Genomic DNA, 18,254 nt, shown 5'->3' with positions numbered 1-18,254 from the left:
CCCCCCCCCCCCCCCCCCCCTCCCCCACCTTTGCTTTCTCGGTCTTTGATCTCCGCTGAGTAGCTTTCAAAATGTTCCAGGCTTTTGAAAAAACAGTTTGTTTTTCTTTTCTTTTCTTTCCTTTCTGCTTTTTTGTAACTTTATTGGTGATGGGCTTGTGAAATGTGAGGGAATGCAACATAAGTATGCATGAGTTTTTTTCTTCTTGGTGTTTGGAAACAGAAAAGGGAAGAATAAAAAGCAATGTAACAATCAGAAAAAAAAAGGTTTGATGCTAATGAGATAACTCTTACTTAATTTGCTCCTGAAAAAAGGTTTGATGTTTATTGTTCAAGATTTTTACATATATATGGTTTGATGTAACAGAAAAGGTTTGATGTTTATTGCTCAAGATTTTTACATATATATGGTTCTGAATAGTACTAATTGCCAGTATGCATGGGAACACAAAAACAACAATTCTATTGTTTTGGTCTTGTCTTTCGCTACTGCAAATTAAACTTTGAAAGTATGTATGGCTGATATTGCCAGGCAGCTGCTCATGACACCAGAAAAATATTGCACTGATCTTGACCGCTCGCGTATTCTATGACGATAGCGATCCTTACATGCATAGAATATGGAAGTTCTTGGATTTTACAGTTTGATCATAGCTTTCGACAAAAAGACATAACATGAGACACTCGAGAAAACTACGTTAAAGACATCATGATTTTCATAAATAGACATGTTCTGATCATAGATGCATACGTAATACTACAAGGCAAAGTCTAGTATTGGTCTTCGTGATGAACTACTTGCTAAAGCAGACACACGTTACCATCCCTGTTGGCATTTCATCTTGCACTTATCCCAGTCAACAGTTCGATATCCAGTACTTTTCCTCTGATCACTCGATGAAATCATCACTGCTTTTGAAGATATAGCTGAAGCTGTTTGAAGGCTTGTGGCCAAGAGATAATCATGATCATTTAAAGAAGGTTTTCGTAATTTTTTTTTTTGCACGTACTGCAACGGTCAAATATTGCTTCAAAGCTATGCTTAATTAATCAGCAGAAAATAGTCTGCAAACCGAAACTGGTTTGACAATTCTTGGTGTACATTAATTCATGCAATGATTCCAGGAGAAATTTCCACATGTTTTTTATTGCTACGAGCTTGGTTAAAGTATCAACTTGGAGGACTTTTCCTTCTTAAGAAGGGAAAAAGTAGTAGTTCACCGCCCTGATGAACTCATGCAGCAAGGAGCATATGGAGAAATCGGCTAGCTAGCTAGCTATCTAGGTACAGCTAGGTCTTGAATGCAATGTGGCTGAAGAGAATTATGAATGTAAAAACAAATTAAAACCCAAGGTTTGAATAATGAGATAGGACCCAGTTCCAGGAGGAACTGCACAACATTAGCTCTAAATCCTAAATGTTGATTGGGGGGGAGTGGGGTGGGAAAAGGTTGTTCCTGTCCACTGGGCCTGATATGAGCATTAACGCTAATACCATTGGTCGGCCATTAACAAGCCATAATCACTTTGTACGGCTTCTTTGATATGACAAAAAGATGTTTCCTCACCTAAGAAGGGATTCTAAAAAAATTGCTTCAATCAAAGCTGTCCGAATATGGAAGATTATTACCTCCCCTCTTTCAAATATATATGTAAAAAAATCCAAGTTTCCCGATTGATCGTTCCTTTACTTTAGGGCTTGAGTTGGTATGCTGTATATATTTCGCTCAACTTTTAATTTGAAAGAGAGAGGGAGGAGTCTTTTTTTTTTTTCTTCTGAGAGTATTGATTAATTGTCTCTGTTGTGCTGGACCTTTCCCCTCTTTTGAAGCAACCGGCAGAATATGTCACGTTGCTATATTCATGAATATTTATGGTGTTTCGTGTTCATCAAATCATATCTCTCACATTGCAAATTTTAAGAAATCTTATATGACGTTCTCGTGAAATCATAGATTTACCCTTCGATCATTGTCATCTCCTCCATTTCATTTGGCCACAAACCCTTCTTGCGACAATTAAAAGAAACTTTATCTATTAATTAATCTCGGTTCCTCCCCCTAAATGTTCTTGTCTGATGATATCTCTGTTATAACTCTAATTGCATATTATTGCAGCACACTTTCGTGGACAAAGATTTTTTGTCTTTAAATTTCTTGGCAATCTTGGTCTTTTTTTTCTTTAGTAGGATATGAAATTTCATTTAAAGAATAGATTTACATGAATCCTTCTACAAAACGATAAAACAGTAATAGTGCAAAACTGTATAAGAAGAGACATAAAATCTCATTCAATCATTCCATCGCAATCGAAATCACCTATAATTCCTGTTCTAATACGAGGATTACTTTAATCTTCCCCCCACAAGTTAAACCTTTCTTTTCATGAATCTTTCTGTGGCATTTTCATTGGGATTAATTGTCTCTCTTGCTTGAAATATTATTTTATACTATAAACTTACTCTCAGATTTCAACTCACTTATAAATTCTTATTTATCATCATTTAGCTTTGAACCTACACAATTGATAAAATGGTTATGGAAAAGAAAGTGAGAATAATTAAAAAAAATGGATGGAACATATTACTTATCAGAAATTGATCCCTGTCTTATTAGGCTAATTAAAATTGTAAACAGCTCTCGGCTGTTATAGTCAATCATTGCAAATAAACACACAGATGACTATCTCGCCAGGCTTAGATAAATAGATAATGATTTTCCATGATTTCCATCTCATGTCTTCGGTTTTTTGTTCTTATTATTAGTATAATTATTGTTTTCTCCCTTGCCTTTGTTTTCAATGCCCGGCTCTAGGTGATGAGTAGAATCAGAACCACAGTATGTATTACGTTAATCAGCAGCCATCTTAGACTGTTTCTGTCATAAAAAAAAGGAATGGTGACTTTAAAAAGGAGGAGAAAATGGAGAATGCCACTGTCACTTAAACAGCAACAGAAGTAGAATTGTTCACACATATTTATATTCACATGCTCCCTCACATGTCTACCTTCTGTTTTCCATTTTGAGTTCAATCATATAAAATACTAATATAAACGTAAAATGAATTATTTTAGGTTGCAAGCAGCATTGAATGACACATTAATTGGTAACTCTTTAAAGTTATTTCCCAAAAAAAAAAAAAGAATTGATGCTTATTGGCCTTATGGGTCATAGCTCATAATTGTGGCCCTCTTCATTTGAGCCCAAGTTTAGGTTAATGTATTAACTCAGGCCCAGTTTTACTTCAATTATCAAAATGAAAACTTGACCCCATATGTTTAATATAAGCCCAATTGGGAAGCCCACAATGAAACCCAAACCCAAAAGAAGCAACCCAAAAATGAGTATAAAAAACCCGCATACCCTAAACTAGGGTTTCTCTGTTTCATGCGATAAGAGAGAGCAGAGGGAAACAGCCCCCGTTCTTTGCAGACTTTCTTCGCTGCCGCCTCTTATCTCATCGCAATCATGGTAACACTTCTTTCTTTCTTCCTAACCCTTTGTTTGGCTTCCGAGAAAACGTTGCAAGAGAATGTGGTTAATGTTTGATTTTTTGATTCTCAGATCATCTCAGAAAAAAACCGCCGCGAGATCTCCAAGTACCTATTCCAAGGTAACCAAATAAAAATCCACATCCCAATTTCAACTATTCCTTATTTCATTTAGATCTTTGGATTTAAATTTTGGGTTTTTATTTTTTATTTTATTCAGAGGGCGTTTGCTATGCGAAGAAAGATTTCAACTTGGCGAAGCACCCAGAAATCGATGTCCCTAATCTTCAAGTAATAAAGCTGATGCAAAGCTTCAAGTCGAAGGAATACGTGCGTGAAACTTTTGCTTGGATGCATTATTACTGGTACCTTACCAATGATGGCATTGAGTTCCTTAGGACTTACCTTAATCTTCCTTCTGAGATTGTTCCCGCTACATTGAAGAAACAAACGAAGCCCGCCGGCCGTCCCATGGGCCCTTCTGGTGACCGCCCACGGTAATAGTTTTGGTTTTTGCTCCTTCATTTAATAAAAATGATTGGTTTTTTTATGTGGGTTGTTGAAATTTTCTTGCTTTGTTAATATTTATGTTGGTTTTGTTGGTTATGAATCAGTGGTCCACCACGCTTTGAGGGTGAGAGGAGATTTGGTGACAGAGATGGGTACCGTGGAGGTCCACGAGGAGGAGGTGATTTTGGTGACAAGGGAGGAGCTCCTGCTGATTATCAGCCTTCATTCAGGGTACTTTGAACTTTTTCTTTTTCATTTGAATAAATGACATGTATTATCCTTGACTGTTGCTTCTTATGGTTCTCTGTTATTACTTCATTCAACTGTATTCTTTACAAGTTTGGCTTGTCCGTATAAGGTTTACGGTGTTTACAGTAGTTCTTGGTGGATGATGAAATCATATGTTGGCTTTTTGTTGTTTCCATGTTCTGTTATTAGAATAATTTCAAATTTGATAAAAAAAAAATAAGTCTTAGAGGTGAGTTGTTGTTAATGCTTGTGAGTGTCACTATGATGTAAATGTTGTTTTCAGCCATCTAATTTCACTTCTCCTTGCCCTAGGACTGTTTGGAAAGAGATATGTTCGTAAGAGATCCTAGTTATTTCACAAAGAATGCAATTTTCATATGATTGCTTGAATAGTTCTCATTTATTTGAAGAGGCCACCAAGTATTGATGGTCAAGCATAGGCATCAAAAATATCAATTGAGGTTATATTTCTAAAACAGAAAAGCTTATATGATTTGTTTACTTGTGAACGCACAGGGCCCTGGTTCAAGGCCTGCCTTTGGTCGCGGAGGTGGTGGTTATGGTGGTGCTGGACCTGCAGGCGGTGCAGGTCTTCCTTGAGAGGGATGATTAACGTCCTCCTTGAGACAGATAGTTTTGTCGGTGTAGGGTTATTGGCACTTGGAGTTGATAGAAGTACCTGTCTTATGGTTCATTGTTTGATAATCTTAGCTGTTTGATGCTTATAAAATATTGCTTCTCTTTGTTTCAATTAAATGGGAATTTATAAACTTTTGGTTTCTTTGCCTTGATCAATATGCACGGTCTGTGGTGTTGCACTTAGTGCTTGAGTTATCTAATATTGTTTGTCGCCATTTTTTCTAGTCTTAATTGCATTCAATTGTTTGTTTCAAGCAGACAGTTCACGTTTATTGTTCAAGATATTATTATGGCACAAGGAGAATTGCGGTCATAAGCAAATGAAATAAAAAAATCATTAGCAGTTAATAGATTAATTCTTCGGTACTTGAGCAACCCAATTTGAATTTCAACCAAGATTTGGAAGATAAAGGACCACCCTCTTGAGATCTAATGGTTGTCTATGTTTCAACTGCTCAGACCGTTTAATTGTTTACAATCGATCTATAGCATTTTCTCTAACATGTTTCATCATTCCACTTAGGATAGCATAGATCAATTTACTCTCTGGATGTCTTGTATCATTTACCATGAACCTGAACATCTCTCCTTCTACTTCAACGGTACTCCATCCCCTTTCCTTTTTCACCCCTTCTACTTGCCTTAGCTGTGCCCTCACCTTCGCTGCATTATCCCACTGGCCTCTGCTAGCATAAATGTTTGATAGGGCAACTCTCCAAACCTTGCCTTCGGGATCCAGAACACAGAGCTTCTTCGCAACTCTCTCAGCTATGGTAATATTTCCATGGAACCCACACGCACCCAACAGAGCACACCAAACATCGTTGGCTGGTGTTACAGGCATTTCCTTTATAAAGTCTTCTGCTTCCTCAAGTTTGCCTGACCTCCCCAAGAGATCCACCACGCAAACAAAATGTTCCATACTTGGTTCCATTCCATATTCTCTCCTCATGCGGTTGAAGATTTCGTAGCCTTCTTCTACTAGTCCTGCATGTGAACATGCAGAAAGAATGTTGGTGAAGGTGATAGCATTTGGGTTATGTGGACTGGATTTACTTAATTCGGTGAAAGCATGGAGAGCAGGTCTCCCATTTCCATTGATTCCGTATGCAGCAATCAATGAATTCCATGAACCTAGATCTTTAGTGGGCATCTCCTCAAAAACTTTCTCTGCTAAATCCAACCTGCCTGATCTTCCGTACATATCTATCAAAGCATTCCGAATGAAGATATCGCAAATTAAGCCAGCTTTGGTTATGTACCCGTGAATAAGTTGCCCCGGGATGAATGATGACAAGTTTGAACAGGCTTGAATTGACGCCAACATGGTGATGACATCTGGACGCACCATCTCTCCTCCATGATTGTTGTGAACATCTTTAAGCAGCATCAAGGCCTCACGGAATTCACCATTCTTGACAAGACATGTAATCAATGTATTCCAAGAAATAATGTCTCTTACATTCATCCTCGCAAAGACTTGGAAAGCCGAGTCACTTTTCTGGTTTTCTGCATACATGTCAATCAGAGAATTTTCTACAATGCAAGAAGAAAACCCGTGCTTGATTAGGTAACCATGGAGCTGTTTCCCAAACTTCAAATAATGGATATGACCACAACCCTGCAGGAGAGTTGCCATTGTCTCCGGACTAAAATATTGTCCTTCACCATCAAAACAAAATTCAGAAAAAAGCTGTATTCCTTGTCTGAAGTACCCATTAGTTAAGTACATCTCAGCTACAGAATTCAAAACAAGTTCATGTCGGCACCAACCCAATTTTGACACCAACCCATGAACCCATTGCAATATCCGCTGTCCTCCAATGAAGGAACATGCATGTAGAATGCTCAAAATTGTTACCTCATTCGGTACAACCCCATCATCTTGCATTCTAAAGAAAACCAGAAGCGCTTCTTGCATCAACCCATGTAGCACATAGGCTGAAATAACAGAAGTCCAAGAAACAACATCCCTGGAACTAAATCTCTCAAGAAGCTTGATTGCATCCACTAAACCCCCAGATTTTGCAAATGCTCCTATCAAAGAATTCTGCAAAAAGCTATCCACGGAAAATCTACTCTTGACAATATAACTATGGAGAACAGAAAGGAATCTGAAATTGCCTTTTTGTGCAACAGCTTGTAAAGCAGCAGCTAGCGTGAACTCATTGGGGTCCTCATTCTCCAGCATCTGAACAAAAGTGGAAATCCCTTCATCAGCTAATCCATTGTGGCAGTAGCCCGAAATCATCGATGTCCATGATGCCACGTTCCTCTCAGGCATATGGTCAAACAGTTTTCTAGCTTCTTCTGTAGACCCACATTTCATGTACATATCCAGAAGAGAGTTGTTGACAAAGACATTGGTGCACAATCCAGATTTCAACACCGTCCCATGAATGCAAGAACCTAGTTCTAAGCTCCTCGATGCAGTGCAAGATTTTAATGCATGGACGGTTGACACAGAATCAGGGGCTGAAATGTCAGAGGACAAGTTTTGGCTTGACAATGATTTTCGAAATTGGACAGGGTTGTTATTTCTGGGTTCCTTTGTTGTAATTTTCTGTTTTGGAAGTTGGAAAGGAGCGGAGTATGTTGGTAGCAAGGGAAAAAGTTGAAGAGTGAGCATCTGAAACGGAAAAGAAATTTAAAGAGCCAATGACGGATTTAATTTCACTTCATACCAAATGAAAGCAAGAATTGGAGACCAAGAAAAATGAAAATGAAAGGAGAAATTTGAAGCCTCTGATTTCATTGGTAAGAGATAAATATGATGCAACATCTCACACAGGGTAACATGATAGATGGCTAAGACAAACTACTACAAATGACCCTTTGAAAGCTTAAACTAAAACCACACGACCAGAACCAAGCAGGGTTTACACTTAAAGACGACACCTCACACGCGTATGTACTTTTGAATACATCTCTCATATTATTGACCATTTATGTGCTTTTAGCTCCTCAGTCGACCTCTTCCATCTTGCTCTCCTCGTTGCTCTCTTCCTCCAATGATGGCATATCAATATCGTCAGCAGCGGCTGTCTCATCCTCATCAATGCTCAAGCCCAGCTTCAACATCCTGTGAATTCTTGCAGCAAATGTGTTGGGATCATCCAGGCTGAAACCAGAAGTCAAAAGAGCGGTCTCAAAGAGCAGTAGCACCAAGTCCTTCACCGATTTGTCATTTTTGTCCACTTCAACCCTCTTTCTTAGCTCCTCCATTATGCCATTATCTGGGTTGATTTCCATAGTCTTCTTGCTAGACATGTAAGCGCTCATGCTGTTATCTCTTAGAGCCTGGGCCTTCATGATTCTCTCCATGTTAGCTGTCCATCCATACTCTCCGGTAACCAAGCAGCAAGGAGAATCGACAATTCTGTCGGACACAACAACCTTCTCAACCCTGTCTCCTAGAATCTCCTTGATTGTCTTGCATAGGTTCTCGAAGGATTTCTTCTTCTCCTCCTTTTCCTTCTTCTCTTCTTCAGACTCCTCATCAAGCTTAAGCCCCTCCTTGGTAGCAGAGACAAGCTTCTTTCCATCGTACTCCTTCAATTGCCCAACAGCATACTCGTCAATAGCTTCAACCAAGAACAGCACTTCATATCCCCTCTTCTTGAGTTTCTCGAGGAATGGCGAGTTCTCAACAGCTTTCTTGCTCTCACCAGTAATGTAGTAGATATCTTTCTGGCCCTCCTTCATCCTAGTAACATAATCTTTCAAGCTGGTCATTTCATCACCACTCTTAGTAGAGTAATACCTAAGCAAGTCAGCAAGCTTAGCCCTATTCTGGCTATCTTCATGAATGCCCAACTTGATGTTCTTGGAGAAAGCTTCATAAAACTTGGTATAATCCTCTTTATTTTCAGCAATCTCAAAGAACATTTCAATGCATTTCTTCACCAGGTTCTTTCTAATCACCTTAAGAATCTTGTTTTGCTGCAGCATTTCCCGAGATATATTCAGTGGGAGATCATCAGAGTCCACAACACCCTTCACGAATGACAGATATTCAGGAATGAGTTCTTCACAGTTGTCCATGATAAACACCCTCCTAACATAGAGCTTAATATTGTTCAACTTCTTCCTTGTATCAAAGAGATCAAACGGGGCTCTCTTGGGTACAAAGAGAATAGCCTTGAATTCAAGCTGTCCCTCTACAGAAAAGTGCTTCACCGCAAGGTGATCCTCCCAATCATTTGTGAGACTCTTATAGAACGATGCATATTCCTCCTTTGTAATCTCCTCCGGCTTTCTCAACCAAATTGGTTTCTGCTTGTTGATAAGCTGCCACTCATGGGTCACCTCCTTAACCTTCTTCTTCTTTGACTTCTTTTCCTTATCCTCATCAACATCCTCCACATCACCTTCCTCTTCCTTCTTTGCATCCTCATCTTCATCATCACTGACCTCCTTATCAATAGTCTTCTCAGTCCATAGGTAAATTGGATAGCTGATAAACTCAGAGTGCTTCTTCACAAGGTCCTTTATCCTCCTCTCCTCCAAGTACTCCAACTACAGCATAAAACATATAAAAAATCAATACCAATAATCATCGAAAGAATTAAATGTACCACCAAATTGACATCAAATTACAACTCACCTGATCTTCTTTGAGGAATAGGGTGATCTTGGTGCCTCTGCCAAGAGGTTCACCACTCACATCTCGGGTGACAGTGAAAGACCCACCAGCCTGAGACTCCCACACATATTGTTCATCATCATTGTGCTTTGTGGTGACAATTACCTTCTCTGCCACCAGGTAAGCCGAGTAAAACCCTACTCCAAACTGACCAATCATGCTGACATCAGCACCAGCTTGCAATGCCTCCATGAACTCCTTTGTTCCAGACCTCGCAATTGTCCCCAAATTATTCACCAAATCTAAAAAAAAACATTAGAATTACTATCTCCAATTCGAATAGGTAAAAAAAAAACTTCTAATTTCTAATCGAAATAAGGAATACAAAAAATTTTTCGTGGATTTAATCGATTAAGTACCTGCTTTGGTCATGCCTATTCCACTGTCGACAATCGATAGAGTTTTGTTAATTTTATCAGGGATGATTCTAATGAAGAGCTCCGGCTGAGCATCAAGCTTGCTTTTGTCTGTTAAGCTCTCAAATCGGATCTTATCCAATGCCTATATCAAACCGAAACCAAACATTTCAGTCTCTAAATCAAACATATTAATCTCCACCAAAACACAAAAAGCAAACCAAATGGAATAGAAAAAATGATAAAAAGGATCAAAATCTACAACTTTCTGTTCAAATATATAGACAAAATTATGAAAAATTAAATAAACTACTTCCAAAATTTTCCTTCGCTCTGTTTTATCATCAAACGGAGAAAAACAAAAAGCTGTCTCCAGATTTCGAATAAAGAAAATAAAACATAATGATACTAGTAGAGAACAATCTAGTTAAATGCCGCGAGAAAACATGAGAATCAATATAAAATTCAAAAGAAATATTTCTTTCCTCCGTGTGTTTTTTTTTTTTTTTCTCAGCAGACAAACAGAAACATAAAAGTTGAAATAATTAACAAAATAATATACGTACATCAGAAGCGTTGCTGATGAGTTCACGAAGGAAGATCTCTTTGTTACTGTAGAAGGTGTTGATGATCAAGCTCAACAGCTGGTTAATCTCTGCTTGGAAAGCGAAGGTCTCTGACTCTGATCCCATATGCACGTCCGCCATCACTTTCAGATCAAACGATCAGGACAAAGAAATAAGGAAGACAACGAGTGCACGATTGAAGATGCAGCAGCGATCACACTGTAGAAAATGAGCGAGTCCCTTGCTTTGTGAATTTAGCTTTGGATTCTATGCGAGAAGAATAGAAGATAGAGGTGATATATATAGCGAGGGGAGTAAGCGGAAGGTTTTGGAATCGGTTTTGCGCGGGTTCTAGACTTCTCTTTCATTTTCCAAACTTTTCTTCTGCCTGTTTTGCCCTTGCCTCTTAACAGCTCCTGCGCGCTGTTAAATCCAGAATCTTCGTTTGGCGATTTGGTTCGGATGGTAAATTGCCCTAACCGACATCGTTTTTGCTTAACTAGTTTGGACTTATTCTTGAATTAAATCCCCAATAAATGGGCCCTTGGACTTGTTTTGAAGCCCAAAATGCCCAAGTTTGTGGAAACCATTTTTATCATATGTATTCACTCAACCTTTCTTTTCTAATAGTATATGTGTAATACAACAAGACATGTTTAATAAATTGATTACATCAATCAGGTTAAATTTAATATAACATGAAATGATTTATAACTTGTTTAAATAGTTAACACAATTAAAATTTTACGCATGATTAAATTAAAGTGCATATAATTAGAAATAAAATTGTAACTTTATTATTTACATTTAAAATTAATAATCATAAAAACAATTATAATAAAATAATATCCATTAATTATAATAAAATTCACTACTATTGTTATTGATCATAGTAAATGAAAAATATTTATATGACGATTTAAACAGATCATAAACGTATTAAATTGATGAAGCAATAAAAATTGTTCAAAAGGGTTTCATAGTACATAGAAGGAAGCAAAGGTCAATGTTTACATGTTTCAACTAACTTTGAGAGGCCCAATCATGGATTTTTAGCCAATTTTTAATGTGTTCTGACTAAATTATATCAATTCCTGCAGGTATATATGTGTGGAGTTTCAAAGGACAAAGAAGACTACTGTCCTTGATGACACATTAATGGAGCAGGCATACCTCTTTAAATGAAAAAAAATAAGCACTACTGTAGTTGATGGAACAAATATCCATAAGAGATTGCTTATGAATTCAACTAGGCAACAAAGAGATCACGATGGGTCTTTCTGCTTTTTTCCCTGAAGTCTGTCTTGGTATGGTTCCTAATTGAATAGCATTTATTGCAGTGCAAAAATACAGATGAAAGTGGTTGCAATTAGTGCCGATGAAATGGGCCATTGGTGGTTCAATCATACAATTTCTTCCTTCATATGGCAGTGTTGCTAAGAGCCTTCAAGTCCGAAATCTGGAAATTGAGCCAGACTCTCTATGCATTATCAGATGCATTAAAGAGGGAGTAAAACACTGCCATCCATTATTTTCCCTTATCCCCTTTTTTTAGGTGTTAGCCTGGGTTCTACCCCTTAACTACCAAAAGAAAACAAATGACTGTCATTGCTGCACTTGACACTTCTCATTAGCTGCAGTATTCTCATTGCTGCTTTCTCTTGGAACAACAATGATATTCATTCTTATACCAATTAGAACAATGAAATTGTCTTTAAACGTATGTCTGCTGAAAAACTTCTGGAAGTTGCACAAGGCAAGATGCGCCTAAATCCAGCTGCAAAAAGCAAGCCATGATAGTTCAATGAAATTACAATAAAGGGGTCTCTGTTTTAATTTTCCCAGAAGAAAAAAAAATACAAAAACAAGGGGACTCTCTGCTACTTTTTGCCCTTTATCTTGGCCCTTTTTAAGTCCAAAAGAAATGGGTTCCTTTTGTTCCTTACACGACACCATAATTTTGGGTTTGAAGTCCAAATGAGTGGAATTAAGAAAACTGACCAAAAGCATCCTTTCCACAAGAAGTCAAAGTGTTAGACGGCAGAGACAAATGTGCACCCACTTGTGGCGCTGGCTAAACGCAAAGATGGAGGACAGAGAGCAAAGCAGAGCTGCCACCATGCCACCTGCCCATCAAAAAAGAAGCCCGGCATGGAGAGCAAACATCCCGTGATCAGCACAACCACCGCATCCAAAAGCAGTTGGCTAATGGAAATACTTGGCACCTTCTAGTGATCACCTCACCCTCCTTCTGATGACGTTTAAAGGAAACCACATGTTAAAGCTGCCTGCGGGATTACGATGTTGCAACTTCCATATCCACCCCCAACTCTTTGCTCTGGAAAATTGCATTCAACTATGTCTGGGTTAGAAGTGGGTTTAAGAATTGGTAAAAAGATAGAAAGAAAGTTTAACTTCGTTACACAAATAATTCAACCAATCACCTTAACTTTTTCTCATAATAAGGCGATGAAAGATAGACTTTAAAGCAGGAGTGTGGTTCCTTAACAAGTTATTAAGAGGTGGTTGTGTGAATAGGAAAGTTTCATTAAATTTTGAGAGAGACGTACATGAATATCCCAAACCAGGAGAGGTTGCGTAATTTTGTAATTTTGACAAAGAAAAGGGCAAGAGCCTTGTAGCCGTATGATTATATTATTCCCACTGAAGTATCTATCTCTTGGAAGAGGTCAATGTTGGGTTTGCCCTCTTTGTTATATACTAAATGTTAAATGCATAATGAAAAATTTAAAATATTGAAAAATTACAGTATTAAACTGGCTGGATTTGCAATTTTATTTTATTTTATTTTTTTAAAAAAATAGTGCTCCACTATCTAAAAATTTAAAAATCAAAACCTTAATTAGATTCCATAAAGAAAATTTAATTATCGATAATGAAAACCATTAATGAATTGTGAGTGTGACCCATGGCACGCAGCCACCCACATGGCGCACAATCACTGGCACCATAAAAGACAATTACGAAGATTTAAATGTACCAGATCAAGGCCTCGACTCAAACCGTTTCCTATTTTTTCATTTTGCTTAAGGAAAAAAAAAGTCTCCACCATTTCACGGATTTTGAAACCATAAGTTTTTTTAGTATCAGATCAAGAAAAGGTTCCCTTGAGCCTGACTCTCAGCAAACGAAACAAACACAAACAGAAGAAACCTCAGCTTACAGAGCTAACGTATTTGATCATCAAGAGTAACGAAACAGAGATTGCCGACAATGCTTCTCCAGATATAGCGTTGAAAGAAAAGAAACCCAGTTCGAGAAACACGGAGATTTTTTCACTTGTTTCAGGCTTAGCAGGTGACCTACAAAAGGGGAAAAAAAAGGGGGGCAAACACAGTGAAAAGGAAATGGCAAGTACAAAAGAGTCAAGCTCAGAAGGAAGCAATATCAAGGGAGTGCCGACTCATGGAGGTAAATATATTCAGTACAATGTGTACGGTAACTTGTTTGAGGTATCCAGTAAGTACGTGCCTCCTATTCGACCAATCGGTAGAGGTGCTTATGGCATCGTTTGGTAAGTTTTAAGAGTTGTTTATTTATGCAAGTTTTTAATGTTTTTGTTTAAAGAATTTTGGTGGCTTGTTCTGTTTTTTTCTTCTTTTTTTTTTTTTTCTGTGTCTTTTATGTTCTGTTCTTTTGTGATTGATTGATCCTCTTGTGGGTATTTTTTAGTGGGAAAAAAGGTTTTTTTTTTTTTGTCTGTTTTGGTTTAAGAGAAAGGGTTTTGTAAGTTGTGGTTTTGGGGATGATATGTTGTATATATCATATTCAAGGAAACATCTTTTCTCTTAATCTGCTGATTTTATGAAGAGTGATGCTGTTAACTAGTTATATTGAGCTTCTTTCATCTGGCAAACTTAGAGATTGTCCTTGATGAAGTTGCTGAATTTTCTGGCAAATGATTGTTCACTATGGTTTGGGGGCTTCCTTTTTTGTTTGTTTATATATTTTAATTTTAGTTTATCACATGATCGAATCAGTTTGATGTTATGAATAAATAGGTAACATATTAGAACGTATAGCATAATTGATTTATGTGTTCACCACCACTATTGTTAAGTGTGTATTATTTGTAATTGGTAACTTTTTCATGAATGTGGCTTAAGCGCAAGACTTCCAACTGATACGTTTTGGGATTCTTCAAAGCATGTTCTACCATGTTGTAGGAGAAAAAATGAAATAGATGCTCTGCTAATGCCAGTAAAAAATCTTTACAAAGCTTTCTTGTATTTGCAAATACCATTGGGCATTTTGAATGCTTTGTTGATATGGCAGTGAATTACATGACTTATGTTTTCTTTTTCAGTGCTGCTGTTAACTCAGAGACACGTGAGGAGGTTGCCATTAAGAAGATTGGTAATGCATTTGATAACAGGATAGATGCAAAAAGGACATTGAGAGAAATTAAGCTTCTTCGTCATATGGACCATGAAAATGTAAGCATGGCCCCTTTTCAATGTCTAGAAGTTGCAACCTTAGTTTTGGTTCTCAGAGATCATGCTACAACATAAAGTGCCCAAGCCCTTTGTTAACATTTCCTTGGAGTGTGGGCAATTAAGAATGGGGCTAACTCTTCTACAGTTTTGCTCCCATTTTCCTCTTTACAGAGCTCAGAAGTACTAAATAAGTTTCTGACTCACCAGTTGCATCTCTTTCACCTTTCTTGCATTCTTTAAACATTTGTTGGTTGTCACATTTTTTTATATTTTACTACTCAGGAATAGCAATTGCATTTTATTGATAATGTCTTAGCAACTAATCAGGTAGCAAGCTACTGCAGGATGAACAGCTGTTTATTAGTAGCTTTTGCATTGACTTGTTAATGAATTACAGTGCTTGTATCTGGATCTTTTTTGCTGATATCAAAGGGATTATATTAAGAGTTGCAATCGAGCTAGCATGATTTTACCATATATTTATTTAGTATTTTTCACAAAATTCTCTTCATATACATGTAAAGTGTGGTGTGTTCAATTGGAACTATATATGCTCTTTACATTGACTGAACTGATCTGCACCTACTTATCAGTTAAAGTTTCTTGTTCTAATACTCTGCAGTCCATTTATTATGCCTGGACCACTACTCACACCTCTTCTTGCAGGTTATTGCCATGAAGGACATCGTTCGACCACCAAAAAAGGAGACCTTTAATGATGTTTATATTGTTTATGAATTGATGGACACTGATCTTCATCAAATAATTCGCTCTGAACAACCATTGACAGATGATCATTGTCAGGTTTGAATCAACAGTGTTTTGGGGGCATTAATGCTACTGATATAATTTTTCCTCATAACTTATTTAAGTGACTAGTTCTTTCTATGCAGGAATTCATCACATAATGGGACTTTATGTTGTTCACCTTGCATTTTCTTTTTTTTAATATTATTATTGCACTTTCTCCAAAACCTTGATTGATCCAAAATCAAATGGAGGAAACAAGTAGCACAACATAAGCTGTTGATTAGATAGATGGCATCAGATTAGTTTACTAAACTGGGTGACTGGGGAGTAGCTATGCAGTGTGTAAATTGGAGAAGTTTTAGGTAAATCTAATTGGCCACAGCTGGCATGGACCTTTACCCTTAATATGATAAAATGATCCCTATGGCACTGATCTGATAGTTAGTGTCATTGAGCAAATCCAGCAAGCTATGACTTGTTTTGGGATTTTAGGAGTACAGGACTACAACTGCAAACCTCAGTGCTGCAGGCTTGCCGGCCCTATTTAAGAACAGTTTATTACAAGAAGATGTTGAGAACAAAAATGATAACTTTGACACAGAAACCTTAAAAAAAGATTAGAATCTGAAAATCTGCCGTGGAAATTTTTGTACTCAAGTATTGCTTGCGCTTAAAATATAATTGCATGTTTAAATACCTTGAATTTGTTTGACTAAAACATGACACTGATACTGCAAGAAACCTTTGCAGTACTTTCTATATCAGTTGTTACGAGGGCTGAAGTATGTACACTCTGCCAATGTTTTGCATCGTGACCTTAAACCAAGCAATCTGCTTCTGAATGCAAATTGTGACCTTAAGATTGGAGACTTTGGATTGGCAAGAACGACATCTGAAACAGATTTCATGACTGAGTATGTTGTTACTCGGTGGTACCGAGCACCAGAGTTGCTCCTTAATTGTTCAGAATACACTGCTGCCATTGATATTTGGTCTGTTGGTTGCATACTTGGTGAAATTATGACGAGAGAACCTCTGTTTCCGGGGAAAGATTATGTTCATCAACTGAGACTCATCACAGAGGTAGTCAATTTCTGGTGAAGCATTCTTGCCATGGTCTTACATAATCTATGATATGAATTCAAGATAGAAAACATTGGGTGATCTGCTTTAAAATTTATTTGTTATACTCCTCTCTCCCCCAAAAGTCTCTTTGAGCATTTCATCTCATCACAGTGACTCAATACTTACAGTATCTGCTATAAAGGTATGACATCCCTGGTGATGGTGATGAGGGTATTACTGTAGAGGTTAGGTACAAGCAGCTTGGCAGAGACTTGATTGACACATTTGCGATGGTACTTGTAACTGAATATGACGAAGGAAAAAAAACAAATGATTAAAAATAATTCTTGTCTAGTCTCAATTCTTTGCCTTTGTGTAATTAATATTAAAGTAAATTTGATATGTGGGTTTATCATTTCATAAGGAAAATAAGAGGGCTTTTGTATACAACTGTTTGTTCCAAGTGAAGATCCTAGTTCAGATGTTCCAAAAGAAGTGTCTTCATTTAGAAATTTTGAGGTTATTGATGTGTACCATCTTGCATGTTGCAAGCAACCTCTCTAGGCTTCCCTTCTTTTTATGCTTTCATTCTGGTATTAAACCTCAGTTTGTTAATGTTTTTTGACACTGTAAATTCTTTTATTTCGCTTTTGTCCAAAAGTTGATAGGTTCACCTGATGACGCCAGTCTTGGATTTCTCCGAAGTGATAATGCCCGAAGGTACGTCAGACAGCTTCCACAATGTCGGAAGCAACAGTTTTCAGCTAGATTCCCAAATATGTCTGCTGTGGCTGTTGATCTGCTAGAGAAAATGCTTGTATTTGACCCCAACAAACGCATTACAGGTACAAGCCAAGAAACAGAATTTCAAGCAAGAATTTCTGATGGTTCCCTTTTGTTCAGTCTCTCCATATTGGATGATTAATTTCTTGCATCAATTTTTGCAGTTGATGAGGCGCTTTGTCACCCATACTTGGTATCTCTTCACGATACCAATGATGAGCCTGTCTGTCCCAGGCCTTTTAGTTTTGATTTTGAGCAATCATCCTGCACTGAAGATCACATCAAAGAGCTTATCTGGAGGGAAACTGTGAAATTCAATCCAGATCCAGTCAATTAAGAGAATCTGCTTTGGATATATGTAGAAATATAGTGGGAATGACTTCTTTTCCCCGGAATTTCCTAAATATGATGTTGGTCTTGACCATTCAATGGAGCTGATAGGATTTAGGAATATCATTCAAGTTTGCTTCCTTGTCACTCGTAGTAAAACTAATGTACAAGGAGTTGAAGCATACCTTGTTCCTGAGATTTGGGACCCAAAGTGGTTCACATAAGCCCAATCGGATGTCAGTTTAGGTTCTTGTATGATCAGAAAAAAACTGTCACAGATCTTCCTTATTTATACTAAGATAATGGAAGTTCTAAAGCTCAGTTGTGGATGCTGTATTGATCGTGGACCTTTTTTCTTTTTTGGTTGTTTTAACCCTCTTTAACTCAGTCAAGAAACTAGGGAAAACAGAAAGAA

The 18,254-nt window shown here is 37.5% G+C and overlaps 4 protein-coding genes across 4 annotated transcripts in view; 2 read left to right on the top strand and 2 right to left on the bottom strand.

Moving 5' to 3' along the window:
* LOC18606585 overlaps nucleotides 1-5,102 on the top strand; it is a 7,089-nt gene extending 1,987 nt beyond the window's left edge. The window contains exons 4-8 of the mRNA XM_018117145.1: nucleotides 3,398-3,469; nucleotides 3,563-3,611; nucleotides 3,710-3,986; nucleotides 4,104-4,230; nucleotides 4,765-5,102. Of these exons, the coding sequence (XP_017972634.1) occupies nucleotides 3,398-3,469; nucleotides 3,563-3,611; nucleotides 3,710-3,986; nucleotides 4,104-4,230; nucleotides 4,765-4,848 (609 nt within the window). The 3' untranslated portion in view covers nucleotides 4,849-5,102. The remainder of the gene's footprint in view (nucleotides 1-3,397; nucleotides 3,470-3,562; nucleotides 3,612-3,709; nucleotides 3,987-4,103; nucleotides 4,231-4,764) is intronic.
* On the bottom strand, nucleotides 5,214-7,584 carry LOC18606584 (putative pentatricopeptide repeat-containing protein At3g01580). The gene has a single exon (XM_007040277.2). The coding sequence runs from the start codon at nucleotides 7,514-7,516 to the stop codon at nucleotides 5,360-5,362; it is 2,157 nt and encodes a 718-aa protein (XP_007040339.2). The 5' UTR covers nucleotides 7,517-7,584; the 3' UTR covers nucleotides 5,214-5,359.
* Nucleotides 7,605-10,793, bottom strand: LOC18606583 (heat shock protein 83). Its single transcript, XM_007040276.2, has 4 exons — nucleotides 10,455-10,793; nucleotides 9,892-10,033; nucleotides 9,494-9,774; nucleotides 7,605-9,405 (listed from the first exon to the last, which is right to left on the bottom strand). Exons 1-4 carry the CDS (start codon nucleotides 10,593-10,595, stop codon nucleotides 7,852-7,854), a joined length of 2,118 nt encoding a protein of 705 aa, XP_007040338.1. The 5' UTR covers nucleotides 10,596-10,793; the 3' UTR covers nucleotides 7,605-7,851.
* LOC18606582 (mitogen-activated protein kinase homolog MMK2) lies at nucleotides 13,488-18,168 on the top strand. Its single transcript, XM_007040275.2, has 6 exons — nucleotides 13,488-13,989; nucleotides 14,782-14,911; nucleotides 15,578-15,715; nucleotides 16,412-16,744; nucleotides 17,388-17,571; nucleotides 17,674-18,168. Exons 1-6 carry the CDS (start codon nucleotides 13,823-13,825, stop codon nucleotides 17,844-17,846), a joined length of 1,125 nt encoding a protein of 374 aa, XP_007040337.2. The 5' UTR covers nucleotides 13,488-13,822; the 3' UTR covers nucleotides 17,847-18,168.

This window comes from Theobroma cacao, chromosome 3 (genome assembly GCF_000208745.1).
Source record: "Theobroma cacao cultivar B97-61/B2 chromosome 3, Criollo_cocoa_genome_V2, whole genome shotgun sequence".
Taxonomy (NCBI): Eukaryota; Viridiplantae; Streptophyta; class Magnoliopsida; order Malvales; family Malvaceae; genus Theobroma; species Theobroma cacao.
The sequence above is the reverse complement of the archived record's forward strand: the minus strand, read 5'-3'. Positions and strand labels throughout refer to the sequence as shown.

Coding starts and splice junctions, on each gene's coding strand:
- LOC18606584 (XM_007040277.2), bottom strand. CDS start 7,516: ATGCTCACTCTTCAACTTTTTCCCTTGCTACCAACATACTCCGCTCCT.
- LOC18606582 (XM_007040275.2), top strand. CDS start 13,823: ATGGCAAGTACAAAAGAGTCAAGCTCAGAAGGAAGCAATATCAAGGGA. Junction 13,990..14,781: donor GGTGCTTATGGCATCGTTTG/GTAAGTTTTAAG, acceptor TTTCTTTTTCAG/TGCTGCTGTTAACTCAGAGA. Junction 15,716..16,411: donor TGACAGATGATCATTGTCAG/GTTTGAATCAAC, acceptor AAACCTTTGCAG/TACTTTCTATATCAGTTGTT.
- LOC18606583 (XM_007040276.2), bottom strand. CDS start 10,595: ATGGCGGACGTGCATATGGGATCAGAGTCAGAGACCTTCGCTTTCCAA. Junction 9,775..9,891: donor AATAGGCATGACCAAAGCAG/GTACTTAATCGA, acceptor GTTTTTTTTTAG/ATTTGGTGAATAATTTGGGG. Junction 9,406..9,493: donor TATTCCTCAAAGAAGATCAG/GTGAGTTGTAAT, acceptor TTTATGCTGTAG/TTGGAGTACTTGGAGGAGAG.